Source organism: Colius striatus, chromosome 5 (assembly GCF_028858725.1).
Source record: "Colius striatus isolate bColStr4 chromosome 5, bColStr4.1.hap1, whole genome shotgun sequence".
NCBI classification, from domain to species: Eukaryota; Metazoa; Chordata; class Aves; order Coliiformes; family Coliidae; genus Colius; species Colius striatus.
The window spans coordinates 39,098,009-39,120,550 of record NC_084763.1 but is presented as its reverse complement, the minus strand read 5'-3'; the positions used below and the strand labels follow the sequence as shown (position 1 = coordinate 39,120,550).

The 22,542-nt window shown below is 42.7% G+C and overlaps 1 protein-coding gene across 1 annotated transcript in view; it reads left to right on the top strand.

Annotated features, from left to right (window-relative positions):
- Positions 1-22,542, top strand: part of ACVR2B (activin A receptor type 2B) — a 97,653-nt gene that overhangs the window by 62,857 nt on the left and 12,254 nt on the right. Inside the window, exons 2-4 of the mRNA XM_061996784.1 lie at positions 15,870-16,077; positions 19,648-19,757; positions 21,110-21,261. Of these exons, the coding sequence (XP_061852768.1) occupies positions 15,870-16,077; positions 19,648-19,757; positions 21,110-21,261 (470 nt within the window). The remainder of the gene's footprint in view (positions 1-15,869; positions 16,078-19,647; positions 19,758-21,109; positions 21,262-22,542) is intronic.

Sequence of the window (22,542 nt, the reverse complement as noted above, 5' to 3'; positions counted from 1 at the left end):
AACACACAAAGTTTGTGATCTTCTGTCACTGATGAGTAAGATATTCCTGGCAGCTCATTCCTAACCTGATGCATAACCTTGGTCTTAGAACTGTGCCTTCTCCTCCAGCTCTCCATACCTGTGATAACTGGGATAAGTACATTTCCTGTTGTTTGTAAGGCAGTGCTGGCATGGAGAGGTGCAAAGTAAACTGGGATGTTTTGCTGGGATAGGATGTGGGAGGCTCCTTCGAAAGCCAATGTGTGAGGAGGTTGCACAGGACACAGCGCATCCTTTGTCTTGCCTTCTTTAGGCAGGATCCTCTTTGGGAAGAGACTAAGGCAGTGAGGACCAGATGTATGTTAAGCCCTTGGGGCCATATTGAAATGGAAATGGAAATGAAATAGTGTGTTACTTTCAAGAGTAGTAATGGTACAAAGATGAAAGCTCTGTGTCCATAGATTGTGCATCAAAAGCGGGTAGCTGGGTATCAGCCCTGACAATGCTTTGTCCTGTTGGAAAACCTGCATGCAATGCAATATTGTATTTGGGGTTTTGAGGTAATTGTTACATAGATTGTTTAAGCCTCAATGCATTTTTAGCTGGACTTTGTCTAAGAAATAAACATAGCCAGGGCTGTTTTCCAGTCATCAGCTAAACAGCCAGATCAAGGGCTTGAGTCAGCGATCCTTGCAAAATGTTGCTGGCTGTCTTCAACAAAATTTCCTAACAACTTCTTGCTTTTGAAAGTGTAATTATGCATAAAGTGATGAATATTATTTTTGCTTCACAAATGATTCTGCTGCTGTTTGTGTGTGTCTTGATTCTGCTTCTTACTTGAGTATATGGTGCTCTTCTTCCTACATGCATCTATGCATACTTGAGATGGCAACCTAAAGATGAGACTTGTCCTCTTCCAAGAATAGAAGTTGCTTCTGAAAAAAGTGGCACTGGGACAGGAGTTATATTTTTACTGTTCTAGGGGTGTGTGCCTTGTGTCAGCATAACTACCATGTAGTCCCTATCCCACTAGAAAAGTCTGGTAAAGAAGGGGTTTTGCTGTGGGGCTTGTAGGGCTGTCCTTGGTTTTGATTCAATCTGTAGAACTGCTTTTCAGTAGAAACACCAGCACCATTAAGATTTTGTGGTGACATACGTGGTCACTGTTAGTTATCCCATACTGGAAATGGACCTTTTATGGCAAAGAAGACGTTATGTTAATTCCTCACTGCTACACAGAGTTCAAAGGCAGTTTTGAGACACCAGCTTGGACTGAGCACTATGGTGACTTCTCCTCTCTATTTGGATTTTTTAAAATTATGTAGTGGCTTGTGGATACTTAATTTAAGACTTTTTTTTTTTTAATCCCTTCAAGAATCAGGCACATTTACAAGATAGCTTAGGCTGGCTACGCTGCATGAAAATCTTCACTCCCTTTGAAACTCTTGGCCAACGTCTTCTTCCAGAATACAGCCAGGCAGGCACAGTGGCTTCCTCTGCTTCAGTATAAAAGTCACTTATGATGTGTTTTTAATGAATAATTACTACTGCTGGCTTCCCTTTTTAAATGGTAGGGGCATCCTTGCTGCATAAAACATTAGCAACTTGTTAAGATGGAAAATGCCAATGCACAGACGAAAACCCTGTGCAGAATCTTTGCCCTTTGGGCAACAGTTGTGAATATTGATCTGAAGGGGAGCAGGGATGAGCTCTGGCAGGGAGGAGGTTGTGAAGGCATTGTGTCCTTTTTCCAACAGCTTTTGGCTCCAAGTGACACTTTCTGGGCTCAGGGCTGTTGTTTAAAGGGATTGGGTTCCTCAGATCCCAACGTGAAAAGAAATGCAGAGTATCTGGATAGGTCAAATAGGAATCAAGAGCAAAGTTGCAGTCAAGAACATACTGTATTTGATATACCAGTAGCTGCTTGCATCTTGTAACATTTTTAATTATTTTTAAATGATGGGTTTTAGCTTAAAGACATTTAGTATAGGAACTAGTAGTATAGGAACTACTGGAACAAGAGCCCACTGAGCCCAGTAGCCTGACCCCATCTGTTGCCAAAAGGTGCCTGGGGAGCAGTGACAGAACAAGCAAACACATGTGGTTCTTAAAACATTATGGGGCATCTTCAGAGAAAGAGTTCCCTACATCACCTGCCCTTTACATGGAGAACTGCCTTCTTCAGGTTCATTTTGAACCTGAATCCCACCAGATGTGATTACTTCACCCTTCGTTGCTTGTTGTTCATCACTTGTTTATTACTTGTTTCATCCTTTATCTCTTGTCTCACCTTTGCAAAGTAGTGGTGTCCTTCTTAGAGATGGAGGAGATTGATGAGCAATATGCTTCTGCAGTCTTAATTCAGTGTTAAGAAGAGTGCATCTCATAGTGCTCACTAGAGGTGCTGGTTGCATTTTCCTGGGATTATCATATTAAATAAAGTGAACCCTGTGCTAGAGTATTTACATTGAGAAGCTTGAACTGTGACATGATATACCCTCAGGAAATGTGTTACATGTAGTGGTGGGCTGAAACTCTCTTATCTTTGCTCCAGCCTCAAAAAGAAAGATGTAAAAGCTGGATAGTTTCCTGTCCTTGGGGCTACCTTGCCTTGGGCAGGTGTGGTCACCTGCTTGTTGGTGTGGAAGCAGATGAATGGTCCTATGCTGTCCAAAAAGTTACATAAAGCTTTGTTTGCTCTTCTCGGGTAGCTATAATGCCTTACCAAAGTTCAGGAGAATTGGATGAAGAGTGCTGGGACCCATGTGTTCAAACCAATTGGGTAGCTTAGTGGTGTTATTGCTCAGCCAGCTGCTTACTCAGTGAATCTTTTCAAATTGCCTTGGAATTATTCTGACATTTTGTTTAGATAAAAGTAGAATTTAATGGTATGTCTTCCATTTCTGTTCCCACTGATTAACAGGAGTGTACTGTAATGTCTCATACCACACTTTTATATTAGGGAGGTGAGAGTAGTTTGTACGCCTGTGTCCCTAGCTGTATCTGAGCAGGGGGAAGCAGGGACAAGATGTGTTTGGGGTTGAAGTTTGCTCATCTCTGTGTAGTTGCCAAACCTCTGTGTGTATGTTCCCACAGGCACCTCTCATCTTACAACTCATGTAGATGGAGGTAAACAAGTGATTAATGCACCTTCCTGATGAAGCTCTTGAGGAGAAAGGAAAGGGTTTGACTTCAGTGTAAAATTATCATCTTGAAGGTTGTGGTGAGAGTATTTGAAAGACATTTTGCAGAATGCTTTAAACAAGGATGAATTGATCCTTGTTTGCTTTTTTGCTGAAGTCTGGAGGAGAAGGAAGAGAAAGAGACGTGAAGGATCTTCAAGTTTTGAAATGGTTTGCTCTGTCAAGGTCTGACCTACTCCGATATCAGGAAAGGTTTTTCCACTGAGTGCTCAGCTTAGTAGAGGGAGCATTTAGTTCAGCTGGAAATTCAGCCAGATCTTAGAGTACTTCAATGCCTGATAGACCTTTTTATCTACAGTGTAATCAAGGCATGGCAAGTCAGGAGGTGACTTGGGGCAGTTGGTGGCTGTGTGGTGGAACCAGGATGGTGACTTTGGCATCAGAGCAGTGCTGTGCACTCTGGGCCACAGCTGTTAACACTCAACATGATGTGAATTGCCAGGGATCAAATATCTTCTTGTCACCACAACAATTGAGTAATTGAGGCTGACAACCATATACTGTTTTTTTTCCTTTGAGACCCAACTATTACAGAATCACAGAATTTTTTGGCTTGGAAGGACCTTTAAATATCATCTAGTCATCCTGCCATGTGCAGGGACATTTTTCACTAGACCAGGTTGCTCAAAACCCCATCCAACCTGCTGTTGAACACACATAGTGATGCAGAGTCCACAACTTCTCTGGGTAACCTGTTCCAGCCTGTCAGCACTCTCACCATAAAAAATCTCCTCCTTATGTCCAATCTAAATCTACTGACAGTTTAAAACCATTGCTTCTTATTCTGTCACTACAGGCCTCAGTAAAAAGCTCTCCATCTTTCTTGTAAGCCTCCTTTATACATTGAAAGGCTGCAATAAGATCTTCCCAGAGCTTTGTCTTCTCTTTTGTTCTCACTGCATTTTTTGTGAGAAGTCCTTCTGAATACTTGTGGTGTCCCTGAAAGTGCCCAGACAAGAGCACCTTTACCTTCTTATTTCACTAGCATCTAAATATATGGGAACAGCATCAGAAGTGGGGCTTGTGGAGATTCCCACCCATCTGAGGTTAGGAAATTATCTAGGGGTAGAATACTGAATTTCAGACTATTACTTTATGACGTGTTACGTAATATTGGAGCCTGGTCACCATGGGAACAGGCATCTAAATAGAAAATTGAACCGGAAGGGAAGGCACCCAGTTTCTGGGATGGAGCTGTTGGGCTTATATCCAGAAAGCTCAGACACGGATGGAGGATAAGTGCTGCTTCTTCTTCCATGCCATGCCACTGTGGTCCAAAGTGTTTTGGTCTTTCTTATGGCTTGAGAAAACTGTAAAACCCCTGGGAAGGAAAAGACCTGTCCAAGAGCACACAACTATTTTATTGCTCTCCACCTGTGAAACAGGCAGAGTTTCAACTTTCTGGGACAATCTGCTTGGAAACATTTTTGTTCCAAAGCGGAATCTGGACAGTTGATGAGTGCACATAATCGAGATGAAAGCAAATAGGTGACTTTATTTTTTCCCCTCCTCTTTACATAACATCTCTTCAGCATCTCTTTTATAACTTGTCTTTAGAGAATCACTGCAGTTATCCAGCTGTTTCTTCCGTGCCTTTCATTATTGTAACAGAAACAATCACTGGAAATTACATGATGGTATTGGATTGTGCTACATTCCTTCCTCAGGTCATTTGAAGGGAGCTTTTTTCAATAGACCTAAAGGAGAAAGGTACGTTTCTGTAAACATGAGACAAGTCCTAGATGTGCTGTAGCCACTTGGGAGAAAACTCCATTGTAAAAGAGGCTTTTAAAATTGCTCATGTGGGATTTGCCATTGAGAGCGTAAAGACGGGAGAAATGGACTTCTGATTCAGCTGACAACTTGCTTCTCATCCTCTGAAGAATTTTAGGAATGTTTTTACTTCCTTTTGGAAGGCTTAAGGCTAGTGTGTGATTGCAAGGGCTAGAGAGTTAGTTTTCTTCCTGTCTCCCTTCTCTTTCAGCCTAGGTTCAACTGCCTTTGCATGCTTTAACCAAAGCTTGTTAACTCTTAAAATAGCAGTGTGCACTGGGAAAGAGGCTTTTAAAAGCTAGTGATTTCATCTTTTTGCCAAAATTGAATGATCTGAAGATCCAGGATGTAATGTACAAGATATCAATTGCTTCAAGGAGTTAGCATGTATTTTCATACCCAGAGCTGTGGGCGGGGATGAGGAAAGTGATTGGGATGTGGTAACACATGCTGGTCCTGCATCAGTGCAACACTGGCTACAAATTGTGCTAAGGCTTGTTTGTGCACGGTACTTTGATTATACTCTTACCCTTTTGAGGTAAAATGCACCAGGGTGTCAGAGAATCAATGATCATTCATGCACTGTGGAATGTAGGGTCATATCAGAGGCTAACATTTGCATATTTTAGTCTCAAGGACGTAGGAAAATAATTTCTATCATACTTTGTCTTCTATAATATAATATTTGCCCAAAATGACTTTATTGCCCATCAGAATGTTGAACCCTTGAGTATGCTTGTAGGGAGCCAGGGGCTTTGCTGCAACTCAGGACTCTATGCAAAGAGCTGGGCAAACAACTGGTGCGTGGTCCCACACCACAAATACAGTCTAGAATAGAGGAAAATAAAGTATGAATGAACCTCAGTTGGGATTAGCCAGTAAACATCCATCATCACACTGTAACTGAGGCCTGAACTTGTGTATCTGATGAGATTTTCTCTCTGCAACTGCTTCCCATTCAGCAAAGAGAAGCTCAGTGCCTGCAAAGCCACAGAGTAGCGGAAAGGTCATCTTAAAAGCCTGATTTCTAGATAGAGAGAATCTTCCTCTATGGACAAAGCTATCAAATAGTTCTTCCCTGAGTTTCCCACTCCCTCATATAATCTGCTGATCAAGTGAGCCATCTCTATGATGTATTGGAATTTTGGTCAATAATGGAATTTAAACCAGTAATTTTTGAACCCTGTCCCACAGTTTAGGAGTGATTGTGCTTTTTTTTTTTTTTTTTCCTTTCTTCTTCCACCCTGATGAGAAAACTGCCCAACTCTGAGCTTTGATTATTCAAGTGGAAGAGGATGATGAGAAGACAAACAAATATATAATTTTTTAGATCTTGGGGGCATGCTTTCCTATAATGCTTGACCTTTTGGACTTCCAACATCTTCTTGTCCATTTACATGCATTACAGTTTTTTCCAATTACCAGTGAATTAAATTTGGAATTGTGGTATTTGGAAATGTCAAGCAGAATCAATAGAAAAACACTTGGGGCCCAATCTTAGTAGACTCAGCACATTTTAAAGCATATTTGAAATGTCCCTGCTGATAAATCTCAGAGGACCATGTGTAGGTTGTGAATTGAGGTGCTGCTGTTTGGCTACCAAAGCTCTCAGTGGCTTGCCAGGTGTGTTGTGGAGTATTAAGACACACAGCAGCTTCTCCCTGGAGAGAAGACTTTAGAAATCAGGAACTCTGAAAAACATTTCTGCTGGTGGCAGAGGTGTGGGAGGGTGAGGACAGTGGGATGGAGCAGCCACACATTGAAAGAGCTGGGAAAGGTATTGCCATGTGATTATGCACTCCACAAGGAGATGCTCCCGTATCCTCATGTCTTTGCCTGGAAACATTTTTCTTTTGTAAACTCTTTGAAAGCTTTTCAAAACTTCAGTGTGTGTGTGTGGGGGGGAAAATATTTACGAACATACGTGATTTCACTTCCTCCTCATGCTCTTTGGGGACCTCATGCTGGCTCCTGAGGAGAACCGGAGAGAACAGATGATTATGTTTTAAATGTCATTTCAGAATTTGCTGCATATTTGATGTAGTGATTTGTGGCATCTGGTCAAAATCTACCCTCTTATTTGATTTTTAGGAGTGTGGTTGGAAATATCTTAACTTTGTCATTAGATTCTTAATATTTTCCATCATTGAGGTTGCAAAGTTTAGGGGCTTAGACAACCTTCTTGGTAGCTGATTTGCACAGTGCTTAGCCCACAAGGGTCACACCAGAGATCAGTCATTGCAGTTACAAGCCAAATGAATGGTCTGCTTAATGCTTTTATAAATGCACATCTCAGAAAAATATCTAAATAACTGTATGCTTGTTTGAAAACTCACAGTCTGCGGGGAAAAGACTACGTCTCTTCTATGGTCATCCTCTATCAAAACAAGGCATTTTGTTGGTATAGTGATTCTGAGGAAGGCAGGAGATGTCCCCTGATGAGCGGGGTAGATTGGCGTTCACCTGCTACGCTTTTGACAGAGGTGCTGCATGAGTTGACATCCTTGGGGACATGAATGGACAGCAGCTCAGCATCTTGGGAAGTTTGGATGGGTGATGTGCAGCTTCACTTTTTGTCCTCTACCCCACACCACATGCAGGCTGGTGACAGGGCCCTTTACGGATGCGTAACTTTCTGTTCATCAAGGCTGACTTGATTTTGTTTTTATCCTCTTGGGTGTAGCTGAGGAGTGTGTATCTGTATAAAAATGAAAAAGAAAAATAAATTGGGCCTTTTTTTGTGTGTAGTTACTAATCTGGTTTGAGCTCTGCTGTCTAAATTGCCTCGTTTTGTGACCCAAAGTGCATTTAAACATGAACTGCAGAAGCACCATGGCATTAAATGCTTATGATTGATCTCCCTGATGGTTTTATTAAAGAACTAAAACCTTTTTTGGGGGAGACAGATAGAGTTAGTGATGCGAACGGAGAAATCTAATTACATTTTGGCTTTGTCCTTAACTGAAATGCTACAAAATAGGATTTTCTAATGGATAACTAAAATGATCTCTCTTTTAAATAAAATATAGAAATGACCAGCTGAGTTCAAGTCAAAAATGCATTGCTTCCAAAAATTGATTAACTCCTGGCAACGTTACTGTCCTGTTGCACATCAGTCCAGCCAGTGACCTGGCCAAACCTCCTTGGATCACTTTGCCTGGCCAGAGGAATGATTTACTAGACCTTTTCTTGAGTGATCCTCCCCTTTGGGCCAAGAGATTAATCTCATCAGCTCTGTGTGTGTGTGTATGTACACTCAGTATTTCACTAAATTGAATAACGTTGTCATCTCACTCTACTCTATCTTCCCTAAGCGGGAATCCGACTGGTTTTATGGGCTTGTAAGGAGCTGAGATGCTGCAAGTCCCTCTCAGATACTTCTTCTATCTACCCTATTTGACTTAAAATACCATGGAAATTATTCATAAGAATTAAACCTTTATTGCATCCTTTCCCTGAGCTATTAGTAATGACTCCTAAAACACACTCCTTATATTTTACCAAACAGGTTTTACTAGCAGTTTGGGGGAAAATTCTAATAAAGATCTAATTCTTTTGAATAATCTCCTTGTTATCTTTTACTGACTTAAGCCCAAGTTAAAAAAGAGAAATATGGGGGGAGGGGGGGATTGCTACACAGATGTCCGTGGAAGCTGTGAAGCGTGAGTCATGGTGTGAATATAGAAGCCCTGAGTTGTCATCCCTGGTGAGCAGGATGTATTTCTTAATATTAAAGTTCCTTTTTTAATTTTAAAAGAAAATGACTTAAAGCCTCCTGTCCTTTTGAGTCTGGTTGTCAATGGCATCATTGCAGGTTACCATGGCAATATATGCTGAGATAATAGATTAACAGCCATTGATTGACTAGGAAACTTAAAGCTCTTTTATCGTGGGATATGCCAAATGTATCGACAGAAAACAAAATTCAAAGTAATATCTTCCCTTGGCGTTACATCCTTGATGTATGAGTCTGTTTTTACCTGATCTGGCCTAAGAACCAAAACATGATTTACCTTTTTTTTTTTTTTTTTTTTTTTTCCAATGAGCCAGGGCAGGGTGCAGTCCCTGAATCCAGCCAGGTGGAAGGGACAAGCCCTGGGTATTTCACGCTCTGGGCCTGGGTGTACAATGGCCATGGAGGTCCCCAGAAGTGGAGTGGAGTTTTGACTTGAGAAAGGGGCTCTGCAGAGTCAAGGGAGCTCTTTTCTGTCACATGAGGCTCAACCTTTTCAAGGCTTTTGTGAAAGAACAGGACATACATGCAACAGCTCTTTACATCCTCATGCACGGTTATGTACTTAACCACAGATGTCATCTGGTTTGCCTAAAAATGTATTTAGGCCTTATTATTTAAGTACAGCAGGAATGAAATCACCCCACTTGGGGAATAAGTGCTGGAGCAACACTTACTAACTGTGGGTTCATTATTGGCTCTGTAGAGATGCAACTGGGTGGTCTTTCCAGAGCAACATTTTCTAAACTTGCCCAGTTACAAGCCTTCCTCTGGCTTCATTTCTGGGATCCAAAATACTAACAACAACTATTTGAATTTCTTCAATTTGTGGTCCTGCACAACACAAGTGATAGGATAAGAGGAAACGGCCTCAAGTTACGCCAGGGAAAGTTTAGGTTGGAGATGAGAAAGAACCTTTTCCCTGAAAGGACTGTCAGACACTGTCCCAGGCTGCCCAGGGAGGTGGTGGAGTCCCCATCCCTGGTGATATTGTGAAGCCGTGTAGCTGAGGTGCTGAGGGCCATGAGTTAGTGATGGGCTTGGCAGTGTTAAGTTAGTGGTTGAATCTGATGATCTTAAAGATCTTTTCCAACCAAAAAAATTCTGTGATTCTGAGCAGGTGTCTGGGAGAAGATAAGCTGGGGAGAAGCAGCCCTGTTCCCTGCCTTTCCCTCCCCACTAGTGCTTCCCAGTGTGCTCTACACATACTTAGACCATGGTCCCTTCACTGAAGGATGTGCCAAAATGCAGCCCTGGTTGGTTTAGCATCCCTGCAGGTGCTGAGCAATGAGAAGGGTTTGGAGGGAGCTGGTGGTGCAGTGGCTCATCCCAGCAGATGCTGCGCTGGGACATGAATCCCTAGCAGCCCCTCATTCCCCAGTTCTGCTCAGCTATGCAGCCATTTGAGGAGTAGCTTCTGAGAACAAACTCAAACCTCAGACAAAGGGCCTGACTTTCATAATCACACATGCAAGAATGCATCTGCAGTTGCTTAATTGCTACGTGCAATTACCCTCCAAATTAGAGGGCAATTACCCCAATTCAGTGTACAATCTCTGTCATTTTATATTATAAAATTACATATACAAATAGCTATATAAGGATGTAACTAAGTGTTTGCAAATAACTTCAGTTGCATACACAGTTTCGTATATAAAGGCCGGTGGTTTTGACAGTTAGGCAAACAGACTGTCTGGTAAATCACTCAGTGTTTATGCAGACTATTTTGACACATCCCATCTTTTCATATATACTTTCATTTTAGGTTTTAAACAGGGGACAGACAGAGATAAAACGCTGAGATTTATAGCAGCCTTCAGCCTTGGGGAAGGTATTCCCCATGTATCTAATTATGAGTTAGGAGCCCAGCAATTGCTAACACCTAGACCCAGAGTTGCTACACTGGATCTTGGCTGTAATTTAGCAGCTGTTGGATAATGACACAGCCTTGGTGATCTGTTGGCAGCTCCCAATTAGGAGAGCAGAGTTTAGTCTCAGATCGGCAGCAAGGTCCCATGCCTGAGCAGGCTGAAGTCCTTCAGTTCAAGAGGACCCTTATTTAATGAGTTCCCTCTGTGCCTCGGAACTCCCAATCAGAGGAGAGAGGTCTTCCTGCGTTACATGGTGTTTTGACTACTCTTCTTATCATTATGTGCTGCACATAGGTGCTGGGGGTCTTTCTTGGAAAAAATCTAGCAATGCTTCAGTCATTTGGAGCAGAAAATGGATCCAAGGGAATTGGCATAATGATAGTTTCTCAGGACTGAACTCACAAAGTTTCCAACCCAAAAATGGGTAGTGGTGTTAGTGGGTAGCTTTCCTCTGCCTTTGTAGTGTGTTGGGAGTTATTTGGGCTTGGTGGTATTTTGTGTAAAGGTATTTTCTTTGAGGCTTTTGTTCAAGGAAGGTGTTGGGGAAAAGCCGTGCTGCGTCATCCCTGAAGTGCTGGGTGGATGCAGTGGACTGCTAGATACCCATCTGCTCCTGCAGAGTCTTATTTTTCCTTAGACTTGAATTTCAAGCAAGACTTCAAACTTTATTCTTTAAACAACTGTTTTGTGGATCATGGTATTGAAATGTTTGTTGTTGTTGCCTGGTTGCTGGCACAAGGCTCTTTTCCAGGGAGGAGCTGAGGCTGATAGCAGGCTTTGCTACTGGAGATGCCGTGCTCCTGCCTGGGGTGCATACTCCTGGTTTGCTTGCTCAGCATTTTCTGCAAAGCCTTGCTCATGTAACGAAATGATTCTGCCTGGGCTAGTTTTTGAAGACAGGTTTGATTCACCTCCACTGCAAAATGCATACCTGTGGCAGAGGCTAGCAGATCCCACCAGTGTTTGTACCTCTCCTGTGTTACCTGATGGATGTTCATGCTGGGTAGGAAACAGCTGCTTATTGTTCTGACTTTTTCTTTGTGCCTGGTGGAGTTGGGTTAAGCAGGAGAGGAACAGAGACCCAGTGAATTAAACCAAGTTCTAACTGTGACATTCAAGTACCTGCTTAGCAAATGTTTTCTCTCTCAATGCACCCAAATACAGTTGACTTTCTGCCAAAAGCTAAGTTGGCCCTGCGACATTTATTTTCCACTCCCCCTGGATGCAGAGTTCCATACTAGGCAATGCCATCAAATGAAACAGTCCCCGAGCTTTCCTACCTGAAAGATGATGAGAGCATTTTGGGGAGGGCACAATCAGGGGAGACACAGCCCCATTAGTCCATCTGAAGATGTGGTTTGTGATTGCATCCAAAAGCTTTTGTTTCACAAAAGCTCTTTTGTGGCGAAAATTAATCCTATCCCTTCCCTGTGATGCTCAGTTCAATTTAACACCTCCCTTGAGCCAGGGCAGGCTGCTGGGTGTTGAGGGAAGCCCACTCAAGTCCAACCCAACCCTTGTTGTGCTAATGCAGTGAGTATATCTGCTGGAAGGAGACAAACAATACCTTCTTCTTAAATCTTGACATGAGAGGCAGGACGTGGTTGATGCGTGTCCCTTCCAACTGTGTTCCTCTGCAGAAGTGTCCAGCTTGATTTTTCTTACAGACCAACCTTCCTTGGGGGAACGGGTGCTTCCATACCGATTGCCCAAGGAGGGGAGAGAAAGCAAGGAAAGCCACATAGCTTCCCAGAGATGCAGGAGCAGAGCTCAGATTTCCTACTCTTGCTCACCACCACCTCGTTGTTCTCCCTCAAAGGGACAAAACTCTCTTTCCATTCTCCCTCCCTCCATTCATTTGAGGGTTTTTACTCAGTGACTACATATAAGGCAGTTAGCTCCACACTTTGGTCTTTCCATAATCCATTACAGAGTAAGGTGTGAGTGTTTCTTGATGAGCTAAAGCAGTGAGTAAATTAATACCCAGGCCTGGAGCCATGTCCCTGCCTGCTGAAACTGTCCTGGCCACAAACACAAGAGTTTCTTGCAGTCCTGAGCACCCAGCAGGATGAGAGCCCTTACCAGACAGCTTTTTAAAAAGATCTGAAAGAGGCTAGCAAGCATGCAGGTTTTTTTAAAGTGTCTCCTTAGTGCAAGCAGACTTAGGAGCTGTTTTAAGGAAAAGAGACATATACTTAGTCATCCAAAACTTCATACATGCTTTTATTCAACTTATCTAAACTTTGACAGTGGAGGAAAAAAACTGTGAAAAGCCTTTTTTCCTGGTGCGGTTGCTGTTTGCAGAGTTGGGTTTGTGTGTTTGTAAGCAAATCCTAGTCTTCAGATTAAACTTGTTCCAGAAAAGACAACTGTCTTGGGGGAAGGGAGCCTGGGCTCAGTACAGGATTTAGCAGCCTCGATTTGTTGGTCCCAGAGCCGATACAGCTCCTGCTTCACGTCTTTTTAGCATTCCCTTTTCAAAGCACAGTGGAAACGTCAAATCTCACTGCGGCTCTGTGTGTTGCATTGGCCTTTGTTGCAGGTGGAGAAAACAGAGGCTACACAGTACTACTTGAGGTTACAGACAGAATTGACTGAGCCAGGATTAGATTTTGGGGCTGCTTCCCAGGCAAATGGTTCATTAAATCTTCCTGCTTTCTGAGAGATGAGGTTGGGGAGGAAGAGGAAATTTTCATCTGGGGATTTGGTTTAGAATGATGGAAACGATGTTACAAAATGTATGTTGATGACTAGATCAGAAGGTATTCCAGGCATTGGCTGGAAGCCATGTGTAGTATTAAAATGAAGCTAAGATATTTACTCATTCTTTTATAAATAAAAAGATATTGCCCTCTCCACGCACAAGGCAATGCTCCTTCACTTTCCTGCTGATTTAACCAGTATTTAGCAAAAATGCTTAATCTGCCCTAACAAAGTGTGGTGTAAGTATCAAGAGAACAAATATCAAGGCTTTAACAAGGAGTGTCAATATTGACACTGTTCTGTCTTGAGGGATATTGGTAGGTTGTTTTTATTAAAGTGAGCAACTTGTCAGAGGAAAACTCAGATGGAGCTTTGCAACTGCCGATAAAACCTGCAGGTGCTATTGAAATTGAGCTGTTGTTCGTGTGTGCTTTGAATATAATTTCCAGTTTCAGAAGTCAGCTTCATGGCTTTCTCATACCCCCCCTGCCTTACAGTCTCTCCCACGATGCAGATTAAACATTCCTCCCAAAGAAACAGTTAGTGAAAGATTGAACGCCTCTTCCTAGCCTTATGAGTTTGCTTCATACCATGAAAATTACTCCTCACTGGGTTCCAGTGTTGGTATCAGGAGTAGGTTGGACACATCACTCCTACCTTGTGCAAAAAACATGATTTCCCCTGCACCTTTCTTGCAGTTCCATTTCTGCTCCATGCCAGGTCACGTACATTCCTTGCTTGATGCCTGCTGGCAACAGAAGGTTGGTTCCCTACAGTAGATCAGGCTACACTAAATAGCTTGAATGCCATTTCCACCTCAGGTGACATTCCTAAACGGCTCTACATGCACTGCAAAACTGGAAGTGAATCCTGACACTGAGTAACAGCTTGGAGACTTGGCAATTTGAGGAGTTGTAGGCTGTGGAGAGGTAGGTCAGGCTTTCCTTGGCTTTCTGTTCACCTGGTACAAGTCTTTTCTTCTTGACATGTTGTCTGTTCACTTGAAAATAATACTCTCTTCTCAAGCTGGGTGTTGGGAGAGTACTTAGATCAGTAGTGGATGGATGTTCAGGTATGGAAATGATGAAGCTACAGAAGGTACTTGAGGTCTGGTGCCTGTCCTCATGTGTTTTCTCTGCTGACTGTAAGCCACTCACTGCCCAGTGTGATACAAAGACTGAATTGCATCATGGTGTAGAGACCTTTCAGAAGTGGCTGGTTTACCATGTCAAGTGAGAGCTATAGGCTGGGTTGCATTTAGATCATGCAGACGTGACTTTGACTGCCTTAATCACAACATTAAAGTTTGCACAGCCTTTGGGGAAGACAGAGCCATGAGAGCGCTGTAAAATTTTCCAGCCAGAAACCTAGTACTGTGTTTTGCAAAGGTCTGGCTATTCTGGGAGCACAGCACTTTCATTTCACTGTCCTGTGAGACCCATTTGTGTTTTCTACCAGGTTGTCAACACATTTTATTTGGATACCTACATTTTCCATGATTGCAATCCACCAAAATAACAGCCAGGTCTGACCTTGCCTTAGGTCGGGTAGTGCCACAGGGCATCTCAGGATTTACAAAGTCACAAGCTTTATGATACTGTTTCTGGGTGTCTTATGTATTGTGTATTTGATTCCTTTTTCCCCTTTTAAACTAGTCCTCAGAATGCTATACAGCAGAATATTTCCAAATGAAGAGAGGATTTCTAAAGGCTTAGAGCGAAACAGGTCACGTGCAGATACCAGTGTTCCCTTACTTGACTCCATTTTTAATGGATGTGTCTGTAATTGTGTTTCAGTTTCATGCCATGGTGGCCATATGAGCAGTAGGAACTCTTCAGGCCTTGGTACAAGGCTTTAATGGGAGAAAGACCCACAGATATGGAGGTTCCTTGGTTTATGGTGGTCAGATGTCTGTTTGAGGTGGTCAGAGTTGTTCAGGGAATGGACTTATTTTTGCTGAAGGTCTTGCTTGCTTGGAGAGGTGGTATGAGCCATATCAGTCACAGCTAAAATCATGGCATTTATCATACGGAGACATCAAAATAAGCCTGAGCTGGGATCTAAGTGAGGAGCAGGCACTGGTCTGTCTGTCTTCTGCAGGATCAATACTATTTCTTCTCAGTTACTTCCTACTCAAGTAAGAAGCCATTTATTTTTAGGTGATGTTTCCTGAAATAGCAGTGGAGAGGTAGGGTAACTCTGTTGTGTGACATCCCAGCAAGTAGCATCCTGGGAGGTTTCCTTCCCTGAACAGGGTTTCTGTGGTTAGGAAACGCTGAATATGAGTTGCCTTCTATATCCCCCCCATTAGAGTCCTAACATTGAAATGCTGGCCAGAGGAGACCTGAGAGTGGTCTCAGATGGACTCTTGACTTTAACATGAGATCTTGTTTTGAGCTTTGGCAAACCTGATGTTTCTGTTCCCCGTCTCACACCAGCAAAGGAAAATAACCCTCCATGCCATGCAGAAGCTCACATCAGTGAGCTTCTTAGCTGCCAGGGAGGCAAGTGAACGTACCACGCAAAGTACAGCCACAAGGAGATGTGTCTCCTGGAATCTGTTTCTAATTTTGCTTAAATATACTTGGGGTTTGAATTTTGCTTCAGGACCAGGCCATGGGGAGGCTGAGACAAGGGAATGTCTTTACTACAATGCCAATTGGGAACTGGAGAAGACCAACCAGAGTGGCGTGGAGCGCTGCGAAGGCGAGAAGGACAAGCGGCTCCACTGCTATGCCTCTTGGAGAAACAACTCGGGCTCCATCGAACTAGTGAAGAAAGGCTGCTGGTTAGATGACTTCAACTGTTATGACAGGTAATAGCCTAACTGTTTTTTCTGAATATAGGTTTGATTGTTTCTCTAAGTGCAAAGGCTCGTGATTTTTGCATCAAGGAAAAGAAATCAAGTCCAAGTCAATTGGCCCATTTATCCCCTGTAATTACTTCTGTTGCTAATGCAGCTCTCAGAGTTGTCATTTATCTGCCTTGACCTTCCAAATAGAAACTGCAAAAGGCACTTTTAAGGTGTTTTTCTTTGTTGGGATTTTTTTTCCTCTTAGCAAAGCTTTGATAACTCTTGCATGAGTTGAAAAATATGTCCTGTACCATCAGATGAAGAGCAATATGTCCTTCCAAGAGCATTTGATGATACAAAGGAAAACCTGGAATCATTTGAAGGTCTCTAGAAAAGCACAGATATCTAGGGGTCATTAGAGTTTGAGATATTCAGGCATTTGTGATGTTGCAAAAAGTTTTGTTGTTCCTCAACTGAGTTAAGAGACGGGCCAGGAGAAAGAGAAATACACACGTTTCTGTGTCTCGCTCTGCCTGTAGCGAGCTGAAAAGAAGCGAGGTTTTATAGTACGAAAGCTCCAGCCTCATTAAATAGCTGGGAAAATAAACTAGTCTTTTCTCATTTCCCTTGATGCAATTCTACAGAGGGGAAAAGAATTACAGCTAAAGAAAATAGCCCCGTGAAGTTTCAGTTTAAAAGAACAGTGTTTGGTAGCTCTCGACTCAGCATTTCTCTTAAAAGCACCCCAATGTCCAGTCCAAATCCAACCCTTTCAATGAATATCAAACAGAACAAAAATTTCAAGGATTTTACTGGTTGATCTCACTTTTCTGCAACTCTCAGCTGTGCGACTTTGTAGCTTCTCATTCCAAAAGTTTTAGGGCATCAGGTCCTAAATTGTGAGAGTTAAGCTGGGATTAGATTGGTCCCATGGCTGGAGAATTTTCCCCTTCAGCATTGTGCACTGTCACTGCTTTGTGCCCATTGACTTGGCTTATCCCAATGTTACTCATCTTTCTTCTATAATTAGCAGCCGGGTTACTTTCCCACCACACCTATTCCCTTGCCAGTTGCATTGCCAAGCTCTACATATAGTTACATTTTTGCTGTTTCCCAATAAATCAATCCTCCCCTTGGCCCATTAGTCATTTTAATGCCGATCCTTCTGAGAACAGAAGGTCACTCTAGTTTCCTACTTCCAAGTAGAAGTGTTTACTGTAAACAGATTTCTCCTTTCAGTGTCTGCTCTCATATACAGTGACACTTGTATTGTCACTGAGTGTCTCTGTGCAGGGATGTAGTGGTTCTTAAACTTTGTCATAATGTGTTGCTCTGTTACAGTGGTAAAAAGTTTCCAGGGCTCCTCACAAGTCTTTTTGCAGCCCCAGGGTTGAGCATCCATTATCCTACAGCCTGATTCTTCAAAGCTGCAGTTCCAGGGCAAAGCTAAAATCTTCTAAGAATTAGCAAACAGTGCAAGTGTTGAAAGCAACATTTGAAATAAAGGTTAGGTTTAATTAAATATTGGCTGGTTAAATGCAGTCTTTCTCTCCCCCCACCCCTTGAGTGCCCTCAGCAGTCTTTCGTGCAGGTAGCATGGCATCAAGAGATGGCAAAAACAGCTGAAAAGATGATTTTTTTGACCAACAGTGCTGTGCTGATGGCCCTCTTGGATCTGCCTTCAGCACTTTTTGATGCTGAGCTCCTGGGTGCAACCACAGGAAATGCACCTGTACCTGTATCTCCAAAGTGTCTTGCTCTGCCAGGCCACAGCCTCCTTGTCGCTGCAGGTGAAAAATTCAGGAGTACAAAGGTTGAAACATTGAAAGTTATGGCTCCTGACCCTGTTCTTTATCTACAGGAAGCAAGAATGTGGCACATGTACGTTTAAGGTGATAGGAAAAAGGTTGTGTTTAAAAATCAGCTGGTGTGTTCTGCATTTATTTACACAGCCCCACCGGAGTGGTGATGTTCACGTTCCCTCAAAGAGCATGTGAACCTCTAGAAAGCAGGCCTTTGCCACCATAGAGGAGTGTGTCATTCTCTCCCACCGTCTCATTTGTTATATTTGCTAAGTATAACATGTCATATGTACCTGGATGGCTGCCCTTGAGCGCACACCAACTCAAAGAGAGGGATAATGAATTGCAGATGTGGAGCAGGCTGTTTTCACTCATTAGCTTGATTTCTTAACCAGCAGATTTAGCAAAGGATGTGTTTTCTATTGAAGACTGACACTGTTGAATCCAAATGGCTTGTTACCTGATTTCACAAAAAAGCCTCTGGAAACATTGTTTATCTTGTTGAAACATCTTTGTTCATTGTAAAGTAAGTCAAGTAGCTGCCTCTTTTCTTTGAAGTTTAAAAATATAAAAATAAAAGCCTGAAAAACAAACCAAATGTTTCCTAGCTGAGACCTTGCAGGAGATATTTAAATCCTTTCTTTCCCCCCAAAAGGAATTAAGCACTGAAAACTGCCCTGAGTTATGATTGAAGAGAGCCCTTTCCATTCTTCTTGTGGCAGTATGTCAGTGATACCACAGAAAGGGAGGCTTGGCATGGGTTCATAAATGAGTAATAGTGTCAAACACATATGATTGTTTTGCTGCTTCCTCCAAGTGGTCAAAGGAAGGAAGTTATGCATGTAATTTAGCCAGGCTTCAGGAAATAGTTTGATACAGTTCTCTGTGGAGAGCAGCTCTGCAACCCTAATAGCTAAAAGCAGAGGGTAACGTAGCAAAAGGTGGCAAGGAAGGGAAGCGGGCACTTAAGAGAATGATAGGACTGCAAGAGCACTGCAAAAATTACTGCATGTCTCTTTCTGATATTGATCTGTGGGAAAGGGAGGATGTGGAAGTGGAACGGGTCTGATCTATCGAAGTCCCCCAATGCCTTGCACAGTGTGGAAAGAAACTGGTACTGAGAAGGTTGTAGTGCTACCCGGATAACAGGCACATACAACCAATGAGAGCTGCAACCTGATTTTCTTTAGGCTTTTTCACAGGAACAAGTTTGATTTTTTTTTTTTTTTTTTTTTTATGGAAAAGGAGAGGGCACTTGAAAATGAAACTTTAAAAAGAACCCCAAACATTCAGACTCCTTCCTGTCTGCAGCAGGACTAGTTGCTGCTGGTGCCCTTCTAGCATGTAGAGTTAGTGATGCTTGAGACTGTGAGAGCAGTCTTAGCTCAGCCTCTCATCACAGGTGCTTGATGGCACAACCTTTAATTGCATGTACAAATACACTCCTCTTCCCTGACAGCATACACACAGGGAACGAGGCTTCTCGCCTTCATTTCTGTCCTTCTCATTCATTTAGTGGCAGTTGTCATTATTACTTGCCAACTAATGCTTTCAGTACAGATGGAAGCATTTGTTTACTGTCCTTTCAAGGGTCTTTGCTATCAACTGGGGTATTTGAGTGCCAAAATGTTTTTGGTAAGTGGAAGCTGCAGACCTGTGCAGCACAGCAGCAGGAGAAGGTGTGTGGAGAAGACAATTTGAGGCAGGTCATCTCCCAAAGAAAGAGGCAGGCGTTGGATGATGTTTTGTCTCATCTCTTCACTGTCACGTCTTTCCCTCCCTGATGCAGGCAGGATTGTGTAGCCACAGAAGAAAACCCTCAAGTGTTTTTCTGCTGCTGCGAGGGCAACTACTGCAACGAGAAATTTACCCATTTGCCCGAGGTCACAGGTCCAGAAGGTGAGTGACTGGAAGGATAGGGACTTGCAGTCTCTTCCTCTAGATCCAGTTTTGTGGTAACTTTGGATTGTTAGATATTGAGAAAAAAAGTACATCTGACAAGACAGAAAATACTGTTTTGGTTACAAAGCCAAAAAATCCTTCTGCTACAGTTAAGAACAGTTTTTTAAGGTTGTTTTGCTCTGTGGGCAAAGTGTGTTGTACCAAAGCCTCAGATACCATCAGTAAGACTTAGGTTTCATTTTTGGTGGATGCTCACAGTGGGATGTTACAAAACAAAATTTTGCACAAGGGGAAGAGCGCAGAATGATTTATACAGCATAGTTCAAGACTCAGAGTCTTAAAAAGTATTTGACAGCTTCATTAATTTTCATAGGCCATGGGTCTCCAAGTACCTCGAGCATCTTGGATTTTTGTGTTTAATTGTTGTTTTGTTGGTTTAGGGCTTGAAAGGGAATGGGGGCAGGGGAGTGTCAGCTTTCAGTTTGGGGATAAACTTCAAGGAAGAAAAGTAATAGCAGGTCTTTCTTCAGGGACTAATAGAAAAATGATTCTTTTAGCTGTGTGCATGCTAAGTATCACTCAATAAAAATTATTAAAACAAGTGAATCTTTTCCTTAGAATGAGTTCTTGTGCTATCAACTACCTACATTTAGTGAGATGTTCCAGTAGACCATTATCAGATTTTCCTGGACTTTGCTGTTAAGTTTTAAGTTGTTTACTTGGGCTTTATTATCTCCTGTTATTAATGTACCCCGTAGCAACCTAGTAGCAAATATTCTTTCTCTCACAGTTTTTTGTTTAATTTGGCAAGCCTTGCTATTTTTTCCTTCCCTGTCTCCAACATAGCAACATGACTCCATTTAGTATTCCCATTGTTTGTGTCTCAACTGCACTGATGTAATTCGGAACAAGAACTACTGTGGGAATAGTGCATTTGACTGTGGCTCTGGCAGCATTTTACTAAAAACTGTCACCTTGTCAATCACTGGAAAAGACAAAGTAGTGCTGTGAGGGATTTTTTTTCTATTTTGGTACATTCAGAAGGGTTAAGAGGAAATTTTCTGCTTTTGTGTATCCCAGCAAGAATTACCCATCTCAAATAAAGGTCAGATGGAGGCTCGGCTTGCAAAGTGTGGTTTGGACCATTGTAACTCCATTGCTAATAGCCATATAGAAAAGAACCATGACGCCGTATGAATACTATTGTATGTGATGGGATGAGCTGCTAAGCATTGTCAGCTTTGGAGCAGAAGGAAGGATGGGGTTTGGCTGCAAGTGGAAGTGTATCTAACATTTTTATTGCATGCCCAAAGGCTCCTTTCCCTGGTTTACCTGCTCTTTTCTTACAGTCATATACGAGCCACCACCACCACCGCCTTCCCTGCTCAACATCCTGGTGTACTCACTGCTCCCCATCGCTGTCCTCTCCATGGCCATACTTTTGGCCTTCTGGATGTACCGTCACCGCAAGCCTCCTTATGGGCACGTTGACATTAATGAGGTGAGGGACTTGTTCTCCATTTGAACTTAATTTGATCTTTTCGGCCTAACTTTTCTTCTCTGACTTTTGGAAGTTGATGGTACAGTTGACCTCTGTGGTGATGTCAGCATTCCCTGTAAGGGTGATGGGTTTAGATGGGGTTATCACAATGTCCGAGATATGGGGCTCGGTCTCTTCTCCCCAGTAACGAATGATAGGACACAGGGAAACAGTCTCAAGTTGCACTAGAGGAGGTTTAGACTGGACATTAGGAAGAACTTTTTCACTGAGAGGGTTATGAAGCACTGGAATGGGCTGCCCAGGGAGGTGGTGGAGTCACCATCCCTGGAGATATTTAAAAGATCCATAGATGAGCATAGATCTCCATGCTGGGAGATATGATTTAGTTTAGTGATGGACTTGACGGTGTGAGGTTAGTGGACTTGATCATCTTCAAGGTCTTTTCCAGCCATAATGATTCTGTGATTCTGTGATTCCTAATGGATGGAGTTACACGGCCCTGCTTCATCGCTACCCTTCACCCCAAACTTCCAAACCCGTTACTTGATTTCAGACAGCTTTGCAGAGGAGCAGAGATTAGAGGGATGATGAAGTTCCTACCAGCTTCGGGATGAGGGGAGATGCTTTCCTCTGTTGAAGCTCAGTTTTTATGAGCCATCAATGAATGCATGCAGAAGGTCATCCTGTGGCCTAAAGCCATTGGGAACTGGTTCATTCTGGCTTTTCTATGCCCTGAGCTTTTTTCTCAAGGGCTGAGCAGCTACCTCTCCTCCCTCCTTTGCCTGTTACAGCCCATACTGTGAATCTTTCCCATCTGAAACCAGATAGGAAAGACAGAGCTCTGACCCTACATGACCTGTAGAGTTGTGTTGTCATCTTGGAAAAATGCAGAGTTTAAACAGATACGATCTTTATGATACTGACAGACGTGCTTACTGCCCATTGCTAGGGTTATGTGGAACAGGCCTAATGAAGTGCAAAGCAGTGGGAGGTTTTAGGTATAGTTGGCAGTTGGGTCACAAAGATCAGAAAGTTTCTGCTTTTGCCAGGAGGTAGCCTTGAGGTCATCCGAGCCCAAAATAGCTCTTGCTTTGAAAACGTAGGAGAATTCAGGTTTTGCCAGATGATGGCAAGCAGTAGTTCAACACACAAAGTGCCGTTTGGAGACCTAGATTGTTAACGTATCTTCTATACAAATACCCTGCAAAGCAAAACAAGCTGCTGTTGCTGCAAACAGTACTTCTAAATACTTTGCCTTAAATAAAATGTCTCTTCTTTGTA